The sequence below is a fragment of the Lemur catta genome, chromosome 5 (genome assembly GCF_020740605.2).
Source record: "Lemur catta isolate mLemCat1 chromosome 5, mLemCat1.pri, whole genome shotgun sequence".
Lineage (NCBI taxonomy): Eukaryota > Metazoa > Chordata > Mammalia > Primates > Lemuridae > Lemur > Lemur catta.
The window spans coordinates 16,746,323-16,764,123 of NC_059132.1; the positions used below are offsets into that span (position 1 = coordinate 16,746,323).

Consider the following 17,801-nt stretch of genomic DNA (forward strand, 5'->3'; position numbering starts at 1 on the left):
CCCACGAAGGAAGGCACAGGCCTTTCCCTGTGCCGTACAGGTGGGGTGGCAGGTATAAGAGCTGCGTCCTAAGACACAGCAGCCTTCACCTCCGGCCTGCTCCTCTATGTTGTCAGTCTGGGGAGGTGAAGGGCCCTGTCCCCGGCCACACCAGGCCAAGCCCAAGTCTGCCAGACTAACCACCTGCTGTGCTTCTAACTGTCCACGCGAGAGCCATGCTGGCTGTGGTGGCTCCCAGTACAAGAGTACGAGGGAAGGGGAGAGCCTGGGCTGGGACACTGGGCACACCTGTGTCTCGCCTTCCCCAGGGGATGGCAGTGACCCCACCACCCGCCACTCACCTTTTCAGCTGGGAGTGCAGAGTTGCCACCTGCCGAGTGGCTTCTTCCAGTTCTCGCACCAGCTGGCTCCTCCTGCTGTTTAACTTTAACCTAGAGGGAGAGCAGGCATGAGGCGGATGCCCCGGAGAATCCAGCCTCCATGTCCCCTTCCGCTCCCCAGAAGGAAGTACAGACATATACTCTTACAGATGTACACACAGACACATACACAAGAACCTTCTGGAAGCATTTTACTACGGTGTTTGGGGAGATATGGTCTCCACATGTCATAATCCTACAGTAATTGCTGTATCTCTCCCCTGCTGTATTTCAGGCACATGCTAGCAACCTTATGACATTGCCTTAGTTCAGTCGAACAATAAATCTAAGAATGATTCTTACCACTCTACAAGTGAGGAAATTGAGGCTCTTAGAGTTATAAATAATTTACTTAAAGCTATGGAATTAGTGGCGGAATTAGTGGCAGAATTAGGCTTCCACCCAACTACTCCTCCCTCCCTCCCTCCCTCAGCTGCTATTTACTGAGTGCCCACCTCATGCGAGACCCCGTCCTTGGCACTGCGGGCAAAGCAGTGTGCAAGGCAGAACTTGCTTCTGCTCTTACGGAGCTCACATTCTACTGGGGAGGGCAGGGGAGAACAGATATGAAATACTCAATATACCTAATTAACACTGTGTGACAAGGTACACAACAGTAGGAAAGAACACAAAAGGAGAGACCCAATTTACACTGGCCGGTGAGCCTCTCTGAGCAAGTGACTTCGCCACTGAGATTGGTGACACTCAGCCTTGTTTGCACCCTCCACCACCCGTGGCTCCCGCTGGTGTGCCTTCCCAGCCTCCCTTGCAGCTGGGTGGGTGGGGACTATGACCAAGTTCTGGCCAACGGGGTGTGAGCAGAAGCGATGCACACCAGCCTGGAGTGGTTACGGGAAGTGGGGTTGTCTGCCACGCCATCTCTTGGGCGGACTCTGGGGTCTCAAAGGGAAGTGCCACAGACGGAAAGAGCCTGGGTTCCTGAAGGACCACATGGAAGGCTGCCTGTTCATTGGGAATACCTAATTAGGCTTTTTTTTTTTTTTTGAGGCAGGGTCTTGCTCTGTTGCCCAGGCTGGAGTATAGCGGCATCATCATAGCTCCCTGCAACCTCAAACTCCTGGGCCCAAGTGGACCCTCCTGCTGCAGCCTCTGGAGTAGCTGGGACTACAGGCACATGCCACCATGCCTGGCTAATTTCTCTATTTTTTGTATAGACAGGGTCTCGAACTCCTGGCCTCAAACAATCCTCCCACCTGGGCTTCCTCAACTGCTAGGATTACAGGTGTGAGCCACCACAGCCGGCCCCCAATTAGACATTATATGAGCAAGAAATAAACTTCTATTGTGTGAAGCCATGGAGATTTTGGGGGCTGTTTCTTGCAGCAGTTAGATTTCCGACTAATAGCGAAATTCAAGCTGATATAGTAAGGACGGGAGTTGGTTAGGAAAAGTGCAGGGGGAAAGAACATTCCAAGCAGGGGCCTGAGCAGAGACTTTCATCTTGAGGTCATTATGGCTGCTGTGAGGACAATGGACAGGAGAAAACCAAGGCCAGGGAGGAGTCTGCGGTGGTGGAACTGAGACGGTGGGGACGCGTGTGACGCTGGAGGAGACGGAGATGGAGCACGGGCTGGACGAGGGGGCGGGGCGGAGGGAGTAAAGGAGGACGACTGCGAGGTCGCTGCCAGGAGCAGCTGAACAGCCCTGAGGATGGCATCTGCCGAGACGGGAAGGCTGAGGGGGGCCCAGGGAGGAGGACAGCTCTGTTACAGATACGCGCATACGGATGCTGAACAGGTGGGCTGCTACAGAGGTAGGGTCACCATCATATGGATCTCCATATGGGATTACCATCTGTTTACAGTTGATTTTTGTCCCCCCAAATGCATGTGTTGAAGTCCCAACTCTCAGCACCTCAGAATGGGACTGTATTTGGAGATAGGCCTTTTAAGAAGTACTTAAGGTGAAATGAGGTCATTGGAGTGGATTCTGATCCAATATGGCTGGTGTTCTTACAAGAGGAGGTCAGGACACAGACACAGAGGGAAGGCCCTGTGAGGACAGAGGGCGATGATGGTGTCTACAAGCCAAGGACAGAGGCCTCAGAAGAAACCAACCCTGTTGACACCTTGATCTTGGACTTCTAGCTCCCAGAACTGTGAGAAAATAAATTTCTGTTGTTTAATCCATCCAGTCAGTCTGCAGTACTTGTTACGGCAGCCCTAGCAGCCTAAAACAGCATCTCAGGGTAAAATATAGAGGGGGACACATGGAAGGCCAAGTTCTGAGTGTGTACAAATTCCAAGGTCGAATGGATGAGCAACCGGCAGCACAGGAGCTGGGCAGCTGGGGGAAGAGATTGGCGAACGTGCTGGAACGTCAAAGCAAAGGTCTGTACCCAGGCATGCCTGATACTAAAGCCCAATTCAGTAACTACCTCCCTGGAGGCAAAATGCTCATGTTTGGAAGAGATCTCTGGATATAGGCCCATATCCCAGCCCCCCAGCCTCTCCCGAAATCCCCCATGAAGAGCAGGCTGGGTGGGCTCCAGGGAGTGTGCTGGCACTTGGAATGGCTGTCCCTGACCCCTGTAGTAGGCCCACTCCAAGATCCCAGGGTCTGACCGGGAAGAGGCCCCATGAAGCATGTGCCCTCCCAAATCCACAACTTGGGTTCTCTCATGTACCCACCAGTCTAGTGGTTCTCAGCTTTGGCCTACAGACCACCGGCATCAGAAAGGGAGGTGTGCTTATTAAAATGCACATTCCTAGGTCCCACTTTGACCTGCTGAATCAAAAAGCCTAGAGGCAGGGCCCAGGAATCTGCCTTTTCATTAAGCCTCCCAGGTGATCTTTTGGCGCACTAAGGTTTAGGAGCTGCTGCACCGATGGGGGATTGCAGAGGCAGAGGCCGGGTCTTGCTCCCCTAGCACCACATGGACGTGCTCAATATTTGCAGAATGGCCGATGTTTTCCCCAGAGGAAGCAGGTAGAGTTCACAAGCTCTGCTGAAAGACCTGCACCTTGGATCTCCCATGGACAGGTGTGTTCTACTGCTGGCCCCTTGTCCCCTCATGCCATCCTGTTGGAGGGGGACTGACTCCCTGCTCCCTGGACTGGGGAGTGCACCCAGGGCATGGCCTACCCAGCCTGGGGCCTGGAAGAAGGGGCTCGTTTCCGTAGCAAATCAAGCCATGCAGTGCCTCTACCAACACACACCCTGAGCTTGCTCTAGATGCAACTGAAATGTGTTGAGGGATGGGCGAGGCTCATGACTGGGCAACCGCACCGGTGACATTACAGCACCGACAACCGGAGCAGCAAGCAGAGCGGCCTTGGCGTGGCTCTTGGCCAGCTCAATCCCTGGCCCTATTCTTCCAGAGTTTTCCCTGAGGCTGGGAGGAGGGTGGGCAGGCAGCAGGCTGGCAGATGGAGCCTGCAATGAACAAAATCCTTGACTCCCAGTGGCATGGACAAGGCTGATGAGCCTTGGTAAAAGCAAAGCCTAGAAAGGGTGTAAGGTCTGGGGTCAAGGAGCAGCTGGGGCTGGCCATTTCTATGTTTTCCTGTTCTCTGTGGGACAAAAGCCACAGCGGTGTGCTCTGGGAGTAAAAGCAAGTCCCCAGCGGGGCTTCGACGGGATGCTAGGAGAACTGGAGTCAGGTGGGCCTGACTTCCTGAGTACGGGGAGGGGACTAGCCACTGGCAGCGACACGCAGGTGCCGAAGCCACCCCCCAGCGGTGCTGGGCTTAGCCGGCCAGATGGCGTGTGTGTGGTGCCTGGCACATGCTGGGAGGCTAAGGATACATCAAGTGTGGAGGCAGGCAGAGGGTCCAGAAGGTGGGGCTGGGATCCCCACAGGCTGTAGCTCAGCACCTGGGGCGCTCGTTAAAAATGCAAGAGCCCGGGCTGCAGCTCAGGCCAAAGAATTGGTCCCTGGGCTGGGGCCAGAGAGCCCACACGCTAGCAAGCATCCCGCATGACTGCACATCAGCTCTGGGAGTGGGGGGCCCTCGAGAATGGGAGTAGGGGGAGGCAGAGGGTGGGACGAGGTTCACTAGGATGCTGTGATTCTGACTGACTTGTGATCGGGCTTTGGCAGGGCCCGCAGGCTGCCTTTCCTGGTTGTGTCTATTCCTGTCCTCAAAGGCACCTTGAACAGAAGAGGCTGTTGTGTGAAGGTGAGGAGCATCATAATCCCATTTTGAGAGAGAAAAGGCAGGGGAGGGAGAGAAGCAGACACTAAAAATAAAGATACACACACACACGGGCACACACACACGAGACAAAGACACCTAGAGAGAAGGCAAGAGAACACCAGAGCCAGAGGGATGAACGCAGACGGGCAAATGTGGAGCTCTAGGGAAACACCTGACAGCTGGGGTGGGCTCCCCTCTCTCTACTGTGGGAGGCTCCCAGCCATCAGCATGGTACCCCCACCCCCAGTTTCTGTGGGCTCCCTCCTCAGACTCCTTTTAGGGTCCACAGGGCTTCCTGCCCACGTGCCCCTGGCTCCCCTATTACTGCACTTGCCCAGAGCACCCTGCCCTCGAGGGCCTCGAGTTGCCTGCGCAGCCCCTGTGGCGGAGGGGAGATTCCGGCCTCCGTGGACCGGCTGTGTGAACTCACTGCTCCAGGGGAGCCATCAGACCTTTGACAGATGGGGCTGAAGGCGATAATAAAAGCCGCCTGCATGGGCAGCAGCATGAAGCGAGCATGGGCTCTGGAGCCAGCAAGCCTGGGGCCTTCTAATCCCAGCTCTGCCACTCAGTGATGTCAGGTGAGCCTCAGATTCCTCATCCGTAAAATGGGGGTTAGCCTCAGGGTTACTAGGAGGTTTAAACGAGATGACATAGGTTACAGAGTCCGGCGGGTGATGCTAGCTTTCATGTGTCGTATATTTTAGGGGTCCCTAAGAGAACCTCCAATCCTACTTTCAAGAAGGCAAAATTTTTGTAGCAGGGAAGAGCCTCAATTCACAGCACGGTGCAATGCCCTGCCTTCGGACTGACTGTATAGGTATCCAGTGTAATTACAGTAAATAATTAACATCATCAACAGGTTCTTGGAAACTGTGACTTTAAGCAAAACGACAAAGAGCAGGTTCTCAAATAACATCAGTGCCAGGGAAAGCAGGACAGAGAGTCTTGGTGCTACAGGTGAATTCTAGCAGGTGCTTCCAAGGGCTGCAAAATACCAATTATTCAAGCTCTATCTGTTTCCTCTTTCTCCCGCCTACCTGGTGGTGGGTCAGGGCTAATCACCATTCCTGCCACTGGAGGATGGAGGAGAGGAAATGGATACACTGCAAACACCCATCATAGGAACTCTGATAAAGTGCTTGGTGGGGAGAGATTCCCACCACTGACCAGTCAAGGGAGTCTGTGAACCCACGAAGGCCACACAGAGGCTGCTCGACTTGAGCACCGGGCCATGTGCAAGAGGGGCTGACTCAGTCGCTAGGCTGGTACCAAGCCGGGGCCTTAGAGTGGGAAGGCTCCCTCAAGGGCCACCACGGGGTGACACAGAGAGCGCATATGGGTGTCCAGGACTCCTGGCTGCTTCAGCTGAGGCACAGGCACGTTTACCAGTTTAACAAAAAGGGCTTCTGCCTCTGATTTCATCAAAACCAGGTATTCCCTTGCTCATTCCTGGCCCCAAACACACATACAAACGTTTGAGAATCACTAGCTTTAATTCTAAGCTCCTTAAGGGCAAGGACCTTGCTGAATCAAGTCTGCTGCAGAAAAAAAAAAAGAAAGAAAAAGAAAAAAAATAACTAGAAACAATTGATTTAAAGGTCACGGGGCCAGGGACCATGTCTTATTAATTCTGAATCCCTCCAATTGCATTGTCCCCACAAAATGTGCAACAAAACGTCTCATAAGTAAACGAATAGGCCCTGGCTGACGGACAGAGGAATGAATGAATGAATGTGAAGCTGGGGTGGTGGCACCCCCTGGGGTCACAGCTGCATTCTGTGCCATGTGCGTGTGCAGGCCGGTGGGACACCGAAGGAAATAAGGACAAAGTCTGTTACGAGGTCTGGACCAGAGAGTGTGAACCAGCAGCTTCTAGGTTTTATCAAGGCCAAAGATGAAACTGACTCACAGTATTTTTTGTTGTTGTTAAATTTTGATTAGATGCTAATATTTAAAAATTAAAAATCCAAACACTTCTTTTGCTTGAAATATAGGGACCTCTGGTGGCCCAGGGCCTGCACTCCCGTTCGTTGAGCAGGAAGACTGCCCCTTGCTTTGGTCCGGTGGGGTCTGTGCACTCCAGTCTGACACGGGCCACCTCCAGGTGGGTCTCTAGCATTTCCACGACCTGCTTGGCCACCACCAGCATGCCAGCCTGCAACCCCCATCCACACCAGTGTTTTGCAAACTGCAAACTTCAGCCCCTTAGCACGTAGTGAAATCAATTTGGTGGGCACGAAAAGAACAGTGTGAAAAGAAAGGCAAGAGAAGACGTCAGATGTAAAGAGTATGCACTGTTTGGTGAACCTAGTATTAGATCACAATATAACATGTGCATCACTGTCAGAAGGTTGGAAAACAATCGCCCCAGCCCCACCTCTCCGTCAGCGCCTTGCTCTGGGTGTCCCGGGCTGCCTGCAGGTCCTTCTCCAGCCGCTTCCGGGCCACCTCCAGCTGCTCCACCTCCTCCTGGGTCCACTTCCGGGGGCTGATGAAGCGCATCTCCTTCAGCAGCTCCTCCTTCTCGTTGATGAGGATCAGCCGGTCCCTCTCCGAGTCCAGAACTCCAGGCCAGGCCTCACTGTCGAGCTTGGCCAGCTGGATCTTCAGGTTGGCAATCCTGGGGGCCAAGAAGGCAGGCGTGACTGGCATGCCCAGCAGCATTGCGGGACAGGAAAACAGAATTTGTGTCCAAGGTCATAAGGTCCAAGGAACCACGACAGCCTCAGAGCAATCTGTGACAGTTATTATCTTCTTTTTGGTCAGCATGTCAGTAGCAAGGAACGTGTTTTTATCTAAACAAACACATGCGGACGCCTACTATGTACCAGCAATGAGGGAGGCTCTGCAGGGATGAGGTACAAACACGAGCAAGGCAATGACCTTGTCCTGAGAGACACTAAGCCTGGTTCAACAGGGACTTGGATTCATCACCAGGCAACAACCTCTTACCACCAGCTACAGTGTGACTCTGGGCAAGTCACTCATCCCCCTGAAGGGAATAATAAAACTTCCTTCCCCATGGGGTTGTGAAAGGTTTTATGACATAAATTTATAAGCCCTCAAAGCACAGTATTTGGCATAGGAAGCCCCCAATAAATACTTCTGTTGCTGCTGTTGTTACTAACCGGTGTGACTACTTCCTAGGTGTGTAACATTGGGCAAACTCCAGGGGCCTTGAAGATAAGAAAAACAATTACTCATCCATCAGAACAGTTGTGAAAATCAGCAATAATGTATTCCTGGTGTGCAGCACATAATAGCTACTGAATCAGTGGCAGTCCTGGACCGCTAGGACTGCAATTACTGACCATGTGCTCTCAATTTAGAGAGAGGTGGTAGTGCTACGTATACAGCTGTAGATCTGGGGTCAGAGGCCTGCAGTTGGAGTCCTGACTCTGGCCTTCTTGATGGAAGTGACCATTTCTTAAGAAATCATTTTGGTATCGTGAGACTCTAGTATAGTGTCTGGTATACTGCAGGCACTTAATAAAGGTTAAAGTAAGGAGCTGGCAGCCCTATCTCTTAACTTCTCTAAGACTCAATATCCTCTCATCTGTAAGGTGGGGATGATGACAGTACCTACAGGGTGGGCTATGAGGACCAAATGAGAACACAGCACTTAGAGCTCTTTATACATCGCCGAGTGTTATATAGATATTAAGTATTATTATCATTGGGCCAAAATAAGACTCACAATATAACTAAGAATATTGCTACCAATATCTAAAAACAATCATGATGTGATCCTTTAGGACATGGCCTCTGCAAAGTGCTGTCCGCTCTCATGCCCTGGCCTGACCCCATCCCTAAAGGGTGGATAAGATAAGGGTTGTAGGCCAGGCACAGTGGCTCATGCCTGTAATCCTAGCACTTTGGGAGGCTGAAGCGGGGGGATTGCTTGAGGCCAGGAGTTTGAGACCAGCCTAAGCAAGAATGAGACCCTGACTCTATAAAAAATAGAAAAATTAGCCAGGCATGGTGGCACGTGGCTGTAGTCTCAGCTACTTAGGAGGCTGAGGCAGGAGGATTGCCTCAGCCTAGGTGCTTGAGGTTGCAGTGGGCTATGATGATGCCACTGCACTCTAGACTGGGCGATAGAGTTAGACCTTGTCAAAAGGAAAAAAAACAAAAAAACAGAAGGAGAAAAAAAAAAAGATAGGAGTCAACTACATCAGACAGATGCCCAGGGAGGATGTGGTACACCTAAGACTGCAGATCATAAACACGGCCAGTCCTTGTTGAGAGCCCCAGCCCCTGTACTCCCAGTTCAACCTTACCTGCAGACAATGCGGCCAAACTCTTATGTTGTCAAAGCCTTGCTGGAGACAAGATTACCCATGATGTGTAGCAAAAATTCCATATAGAGAAACACATCTAGGTTTGTCTACTCCCCAGCCAAGTGTTCCAGCAGGAATTCTTATACAGTCAACCCCAGGTATGCATAGGGATTGGTTCCAGGACCCCTTCGGATACCAAAATCCACAGATGCTCAAGTCCCTTATATAAAATGGCATAGTATTACAGAAAAAATTAGCCGGGCGTGGTGGCATACACCTGTAGTCCCAGCTACTCGGGAGGCTGAGGCAGGAGGATCACCTGAGCCCAGGAGTTTGAGGTTGCTGTGAACTAGGCTGATGCCACGGCACTCTAGCCTGGGCAACAGAGCGAGACTCTGTCTCAAAAAAAAAAAAAAAAGGCATAGCATTTGCACATAACCTATGCACATCCTCCAGTCATCTCTAGATTACTTATAATACCTAATACAATGTAAATGCTATGTAAATAGTTATATTGTATTTAAAAATTTGTATTACTTTTTATTATTGCATTATTTTTTATTGTTTCTCTTCTCCCTGAATATTTTCAATCCTTGGCTGGTTGAATCCACAGATGTGGAAATTGTTGATATAGAGGGTCAATTGTAGTTAATTATTCAAATTTCATAATCATGTACACAGTAATCCACAAGACTGGCTCTGGGACAACTTTGTAACTGTTGTTCTCCAGCAGTTTGAGAATAGAATGGCATGGTAAGGTCTGGCAGGGGCTCTACCACACACAGGACAGTGAGGGCTGGAGTAGATCCAAGGTTCAGAGTGGTCTCCTTCAGAGAGAGCGGCAAGCAGTGGCTGTCCAAATACAACTGAAGTCCTGCTGTTTTGCTGGGCCCCTAGGGGGAGCTGCAATAGTACACAGGACATCTCTTTCTTTCTACCACGCCAGTATCCAATTCCTCCTCCTTTTGTTAATAATATTCCAATTTGTCTTTGGGAAACCAGTCACTTGGTTCCCACAAAGCTGACCATTCCCAGTGTTGGGCACATGATCCATGCCTGGACCTTCAGAGAATTCTAATTCCCTCTACCCCCTACGGTCCTGCAGCAATGATTGGGCTTGAGACACACTAGCTTTTTTGAGAAAACCAAAACCACTGAGTCTATGTAAAAATCATTTGAGTCCCTGGATCCAGCTATGCCTGAAGCTAGCTAACCCAGAACTTTGGAGTTAAATAAGCCAATAAGTTCCCTTTTTTGCTTCTTCTAGTTTCTATCAGATTTTTGTCATTGCTACAAAGAGTTCTGCTATTTAGAGTTGGCAGAGGGGCAGAGCTGGGCACTGCCACACTCCACATAGCTTGGCTGAGAGGGTCCACAGGCCAGGCAACTTAATCTAAAGAGGAATGGATGCAACGTGCCTGGCACATTGCCCAGGGGGTTCTCCCCCAGTAAGGCTGGCTCAGTGTATAGGAAGATCATAAACTCAAAACCAGATTGTCCAGGGTTCAAATTCTGCCTCTACCACCTAAAAAAGTGACGAAACATCCTGGGTCTTACCTCCCCTCTAACATGGCAATAATAAGACAGAAGCTGTGCTATAAGGTTGCTTTTAAAATTAAACAAGAAGATGTATGTACAAATGTTTTAGTACGATAAACAATCTGTTTAGGCCTGTAACAGATGTTCTAAAAATGTCAGCTTTGATTCTTATTTTAATTTTGTGGTAGTGGAACCCAACTGCTCAAGATTCTGTGAGGCCACGGAACATCTAAATCCCTACAGTCTCTCCACTGTTTAAAAGCATCACTTGCTCCCAGTCGCACAGGAGACGCTGAAGCAGGTAGCACCCACCGTCTTTGAAGCCTGTTTCTGAAACTCCAGTTGTGCTCCCTCAAACCAGACTGCTCACAGGATCACTGGGTAACCTCAGCTGTAGAAACCAAGACAGGCAGGTGGAAAGATAACTAGGCTTTGAGGTTAAACAAATCCCGGTTCGAAGCACAGTTCCACTCTCCATCCAGTGAAGTGTCCTGGGTGAGTCATTTCCTCTCTGAATTTCAGAGAGGATTAAAATATAAAAATGACGATACCCGTCTTCATAATCTTTGTGAGGATTAAACAAGACGAGGTGTGCAGAACGCCAGGCGCAGAGCAGGTATTCCATTAATACAATAGTGGTTGTGATTATTGGAATCATCCCGGCCCTAGTCCCAAGCCCTAATTACCTTCTCTTAGCCTCTTCGTATCGAAGGCGCAATCTGACCTTCTCTGCCAGCTGATTGTTGCTGCCGGTGCCGAACTGGAGGAGAAGAACAAAGTCGGGAATTACACGGCTGTTGCAGCCGGTGCTGAGTTGGGTTTCAAGAGCTCACGAGAGACTTGACAGCTTGCGTGGGCAGTAGCCAAGAATAGCCCCTGGTGACGGGGCCGGCTGTGCGGATCTCAGGGATGCTGGATAAGCAAAAGCCCTTTCCTTCCTTCAGGCCGTGGGGAGAGCCCCAAACTCAGACATCTATCACTTTGAAAACAGAAGCCAGGGGCCCAGAATATCATTTTGCAGCTCCAAATGGCTTGGAGCCAATTCAAGCCACAGAAGCGTGGGGGACAGTTGGTGAGGAGGAAATGGGGACAGCCAACACGCAAGAAAGCCATTCTGGGGCACTGGGGAGGGGCTTGCTGCAAAACTCAGAGAGGCTGCAGTCAAAAGTGAGACGCTGGGTGAGCAGGTAGAAGACCCTAGAACTCAGAAGGAGGCACAGAGTTTCTTCACAAATATTTCAGCCTGCTGACAGCTTGCAGCTGGACACATGGGTGGTGTGGGGAAGGAAGGGACAGCCCCTTTCACAATGCTAGTTTGTCAAGAACAGCAAGAAGCTACTACAAGGGCTCACCAGATCACACACGGACATAGCTTCTCTTCACAAGTAGGAAGACAGCTATGGAAATCAGACAGGAATAGCATTCAGCCACAGAGGCTGGGAGGCAGATTTGTTCAATGTCTCCTGCTGTAGGAAGACAAAAGTACTCCAAAAGTTACGGATCACCGTGGGTCAGCCCTACTCTCATGCTTTCCCCGAGCTACATCTGGACAGCACTTTCACTGTTCATTAACTAGGACGGGAATGAAGCTGCTTGGAGTCAAGCAGCTGTCTGAAAGCTACATGCATTGTTTTGGGACCAACAGGAGGAAAATATCCTTTGCTTTCCAGCTGGTGAAAGAAAAACGGAATGAAATTGCAAAATATTTAAAAAAGAGAGAGAAAGACACTTCATCCTTTAAAAATGCTTTCTGTGCAGCATCTACAGATGCCAGCACCTGGCCAGGCAATACTCAGGGCTGTGGCATCTGTCTGTGCTGGGTTTTCCTCCACACCATCATGTCATGTCCTCCTGGGGCCAGGAGGACTGCAAGGAACAGAAGTCCAGAGGGCTGAGGTAGCAGCAGCCCCACGGGGAACCCCTGGCAGGTTTCTCAGGTGAGCGAGGAGAAGGCAGCTGCCCCCCCGCAGCAGTCTCCTGGCTGCTGCTCCCCCGCTGCGCCCCCCGCAGCACGCGCCGCCTACTCACGCTGCCCGAGATGTCCGTCTGGGAGCTCACATCCAGGTACTGTTTTGGCAGAGGGAAACCTGAACTCTCCAGAGAGCTGCTGCTGGACCACAGGTCTGAGTGAGACCCTCTGTCAGTGCGGAAGTCGTCCTTCAGCATGGCGAGGCTCTGCGGACCGGGAGGGCAGGGTTGGCGATGCTCCTTCCCAGGAGGGAGCGCTGGGTCTGCCACGCCCCCTCTCTAGCTTCCCTAATGTTAGGAACCCGTGTTTGTCCAGATGTCCTACTGGTCCGTGGTGGAGAGCTGGCAGTAACCAGGTCCTCACTGGGTATCAGGCTCTGTGCTGGGCCCTTTGCAGGGGAGAGCCTGGCGTGGGTGCCAACTCTGAGTTGGAAGCTGTGTGATCTGAGCTAGCCGATTAACCTCTCTGTGCCTCAATTTCCTCTCCCCGAAAATGGGAATCATCACGTATCCTATCTCACAGGGCTATTGTGTTGATTAAACGAGGTGACAAGTGTAAAACACTAGCTACTACAGCCAATACTCGGTACCTGTCAGCTGTACCATGACCTTACCGAGTCCGATAGTCCTGTGAGGAGTGACCTGTGACTATTCCCATTTTATGGAAGAGAAGCTGGCAACTGACAGAGCCAGGACTCGGACCTGGTCTATCTGACTTAAGGCTCTGTGCCCTCAACTGCCAATCACAACAGGAACACGCCTCACTGCCCACCGGTGCCTCGGCTGAATGTTCTCACCGGGCTGCTGTCCTGGGCAGGAGCTTCGAAACTGTCCTGCCCTAGAGCACACAGCTTCCTTCTCTAAGTCACCTACAGCATCCCTGAGTCTCAGGCTCCTAATCTGCCAATGGGAACCATAATAAACATCTCAGAGGCCAGCGGGGTTCCTGGGAGGGGAGGTGGTACGTGCAGGGTCAAGGGAATGGGCTCCACCACTTACTCCCTGTACAGTCTCTGTCTGCATAACGGAGATGAACCAGAGTTGATGCAAGAGACAGGTGAGACACGATGCATGCAAAGGGCTTGTCACAACTGCCTGGCACATTAAGCAGGAGCTATTATAACTTGTTCAGTTCCCAGCATAGATTCAGAACACACAATGAAACGATTATAGAGATGCTACATTTTGATGTCAAAACCACCTCCCTACATTTGGTTCTTTGAACAGCAAGCTAGGTGGCTAAGCTAGTGGCTAGGCCCTGGCCTGTGGACTAGGCCAGACAGCTTCCATTCCAACTCTGCCATTTACACTAGCTGTGTGACCTTAGGCAAGTCACTTAATGCTTCTGAGCCTCCATTTCCTCCTCTATAAAACGGAACCAAAACCCCAAGAAGACTGGTAACGAGAACGGGGTGCAGCACGTGGACACAGCCTGCTGAACGCTAGCACGCGGGGCACTCAGGAGAAACTGAGATGGGGACGTCCGTACCTTAATGAGATCTTGCTTCTCCTTTTCCCCACAGGTGATGGCCTTTTTGATGGCTTTTGTTTCTCTCAAGACAGCCTGAGCTTCGTCCAATTTGTAGCTGCCCTGAGTATCAGACATTTTCTTATCGATTCTAGGAGACAGTTAATGGGAAAGGTCAGACTTACGGTGAGGGACAGGGTTTCGCCAGGGGAAAATCACATACCACTGTACTTTAGTCGCTTAAGAAGTTGCCTCTCTCTGTCCCGCACACCCGTCCTCCCTGGGTCGCACTTGTGGGATGAGGCACAGAAGGTCCCTGTTAAACTGCAAGTGTCCCCCAGCTGTGGGAGCAACACCGCTCTTGAAGTCGAGGCTCCTCTAAACATCAGCTCTTACGGAAGCCGTCCCTCGTCACCTCTCTGGGTCCTCCAGCCTGGGCAGGGGCTTCCCATATATGCTGCATACGGTTGTGACACTGCAGTCATTACACTGTGATAATTGATAGCTTATGTGGTGGCATCTTTGACTCGACGCTGGCAGGCTTGGGAGCAGGGGGCAGCGTTGAACATGTTTGTTTTAGTGCCTGATATAGATAGTTCTTTAATCTGAGCCTCTCAACCTTAGCACTCAGGACACTGGGGCTGGATCATTCTTTGTTGTGCGGAGGGTGGGCTGTCCTGTGCATGGTAGGATGTTTAGCAGCAACCCTGGCCTGCAGCTCTGACAACCAGAACTGTCTCCAGGTATTCCCTGAGGTCCCGTGGGAGAGAGGGAGCACAGCCCTCCCGTCAGGAACCACCGTCTCTAATAAGCACGTGTTGAGTTAATGAACATGTGAAGAGAAGGACAGACTGCCTATTAGTCACGTGACCTTGGGCATGTCCCTCCAGCACACGGAGCCTCAGTTTCCTCCTCCAAAAAAACCTGGCTGATGTTATCTGCCTTGGCCTGTGTTCATGGAGTCATTAGGAATGTCAAATGATGTAAAGGATGGAAAATTTTGTGGTGAACTAAGAACTACTGTACGAATATAAGACATTTAAACACTTCTAGCCCAGAGAGCTTATTGGCTTATCCCAGCCCTACATATTGGGTCATTCTGATGGCAGGAAAGGATTAAAACAAAAAAAAAAACCTAAGGGTCTTGATGTAGTTTTCTGAAGGTCAGACCGAACCAGAGCCGGGGCTGGGGGCTGAGCTGGTGGAGAAGGGGGGCTGTGGTGTGGGAAGGGTTCCCAGGGCAGAGACATTTTAACTGCTTCATGCTTTTGCCAAAGGCTAGGCCTGAGGTCTCAGTCCAAGGTGGAGAAAAAGAAGTTTCACAGGCCGGGCGCGGTGGCTCACGCCTGTAATCCCAGCACTCTGGGAGGCCGAGGCGGGAGGATCGTTTGAGCTCAGGAGTTCGAGACCAGCCTGAGCAAGAGCGAGACCCCATCTCTACTAAAAAAATAGAAAGAAATTAGCTGGACAGCTAAAAATATATATAAAAAAATTAGCCGGCCATGGTGGCGCATGTCTGTAGTTCCAGCTACTCGGGAGGCTGAGGCAGGAGGATCACTTGAGCCCAGGAGTGTGAGGTTGCCGTGAGCTAGGCTGACGCCAGGGCACTCACTCTAGCCCGGGCAACAGAGTGAGACTTTGTCTCAAAAAAAAAAAAGAAGTTTCACAGTCTGAGGGAACACCACAAACCCATTATTTCGGGACGAGAAACCGCTCACAGGCATTCCTCTGTGGTTACCTGCTGGAGGCCACAGGGTCCCGGGCTCAGAATAACCCGAGTGGGGAATCACTCGGAGCAGCTTTCGCCCGGCCCCACGTCTGCCCAGCGGGCAGGACCCCCTCCGCCCCCGCGGGCACCTCAGCCTCGGCAGGGAGAAGACAAAGCCCCATTTGTGTCTCCTCACTAAAAATAGCCTGTCTATTCCTTTCGAGGACTTAGGCCTGGGCAGGCCTGCCAGGTCGGCTGAGACTGGTCTCAGATCTAGTCCGAAGAATCCGTCTAAGGGCGTCTTCCCGGCACAGCCCTGGCCAGGACACCCCGTGGCAAGGTGGCGCCCCCGGAGCGAGCGTCCCGGACTGGAGGTGGCCCTGCCCCTGCCGCAGATGGGGGGTGGCGGCGGCGCAGGGGAGACGCTGTTTGTTGGAGCGTGTCCGAGGGCTGGGGGCTCCGAGGAGGGGGCTGTGCCCAGCCGTCCTCTGCCAACAGGGCGAGAGTGGCTTTGAATCCCCAGCAGGACGGGACAGAAGCGGTTTGTCTGCCGGGCCTGTGACAGCCTCTACCTGATTCCTTCAAGGGCCTTAGCAACCCAGGCTCTGGAATTTGGCTCCAGAGAGTGGCTCTGGGAGGGAACACTCTCAGGATGAAGCTGGGGTGGGGGTGGGTGGGGGGAGAACAAAGGGTCACCATTATGTACTCAGTGAATGAACTTTTTTTTTTTTTTAAGGGAAAGAAAAGTTGTGTATGTGCGCGGGGGTGCATGTGTTTTAGGATTTCCAAATCCCTCAGCTGTCCTTTCTCTCAGGCCTTTAGAGATTCACACACCCAGAGTGGTGGGACGGCAGCCCACTCTTCCCGGCCCTGTCCAGACAACTCCCACCTGGGCACGGCGGCTCCCGGGACGTGCAGAGAGGCTGCACTGCCCTCCCACAGGGACACGAGGCCCGGTCTCTGTTCTTTCCTATCCACAAGGGCTCAATGGGGCTGACAGGCCAATGTCCCAAGCTTTCATCTTGATTTCCTTTCAACCTCCTCTAAGAGGCATCCTTCAGTCCTCATCAACATCTTCTTTCTTTTTAAAACTAGGGTTGCTGACTATGAATTGAACAAATGGATTCATACCACAAAGTGACTCGGCTAGTATAATCACAGTCCGGATGGGTGACACAACTGCTCTGGAGAAACAACGGAGTTGTATCCTACTTGCTGCATGTCAGCTTCTGGGAGTGAAAACTACATTTGGTCAAAGTTATCCTGGCAACTCCTTAAGGATGAGTTTTACCTTCCCTCATATTCTGCTAAGAGAGGAGGCTATGAAGTACAAGTGACTAGATAGTTCCCTGTTGGAACGTGAAAAGGATTCCAAGGGAGCTAGAAAAGTGCCTTCTACTTTTCAGGTATGGGGAGAGGGTATATTGGGGATGATGCCAGGAAGGGAGGTATTAAGACATGAGCTTCCAAATCCAATAGTTCTGGTTCCAGACCCAGCTCGGACACTTGCTAGGTGGGTGGCCTTGGGTATATTTTGAACACTGTCAGTGCCCTCATCTGTAAAACAGGGCAGAACAAAAACTCTTAAGCATGGGAATGCTCTCTCAAGAGCATTCACTCTTAAGAGAATGAAATGAAGTAGTGAATGTAAAGTGTTTACCCAGCACAGTGTCTCGCCCAGGGTGGACAGATGCAGAGTTCCTCGAGTTCCCATCCAAGCAGGCAACCAGCTAGAGGTCACTACCCCACCCCCTCTCACTGAGCCCTTCCCCCATGCCAGGTACCATCACATACTTGACATGGATTATCCAACTCAATATTTACAACCACTAATTTTTCAAATAAGGAAAATGAAGCTCAGAGGAATTAAGTCACTTTTCTAAGGAACCAGGGAACTGGGATTTGAACCTGGGCCATCTGCCTCTTAAAGGTACATTCCTAACCGTACAAACTAAATTAGAGGCCTTCCTCCACACTGGATGCTGAGCCAGGTTCCCAGCGAGGGAGTCTTATCTGGGCCTGATATCAAACATGGGGCAGAGGGGTGGGAGAAAAAAGGAGGCTTGTCTTCGGGGTTTCAGCATCAGCTTACCAAACGACAAGAATTTTCAATGCTGCTACAGGGTGACAAAGCGGTAAAACAGGTTTGCGGTGGCTCAGAGAATAATGGGAAGTGTTCTAACCAGAAGCTCCTGAGGATTGCAGGAGCAGGGGGAGGGGAGGGCACATTCGGTAGGCTGATGTGGGAGTGAGTAG

General features: G+C 51.3%; 1 protein-coding gene across 1 annotated transcript in view; it reads right to left on the reverse strand.

The window, feature by feature from the left end:
- Positions 1 to 17,801, reverse strand: part of WWC1 (WW and C2 domain containing 1) — a 142,840-nt gene that overhangs the window by 39,182 nt on the left and 85,857 nt on the right. The window contains exons 6-10 of the mRNA XM_045551216.1: positions 13,859 to 13,988; positions 12,430 to 12,576; positions 11,088 to 11,161; positions 6,960 to 7,202; positions 342 to 431 (exon numbers count right to left, since the gene is read on the reverse strand). Coding sequence (XP_045407172.1) covers positions 342 to 431; positions 6,960 to 7,202; positions 11,088 to 11,161; positions 12,430 to 12,576; positions 13,859 to 13,988 — 684 coding nt within the window. The remainder of the gene's footprint in view (positions 1 to 341; positions 432 to 6,959; positions 7,203 to 11,087; positions 11,162 to 12,429; positions 12,577 to 13,858; positions 13,989 to 17,801) is intronic.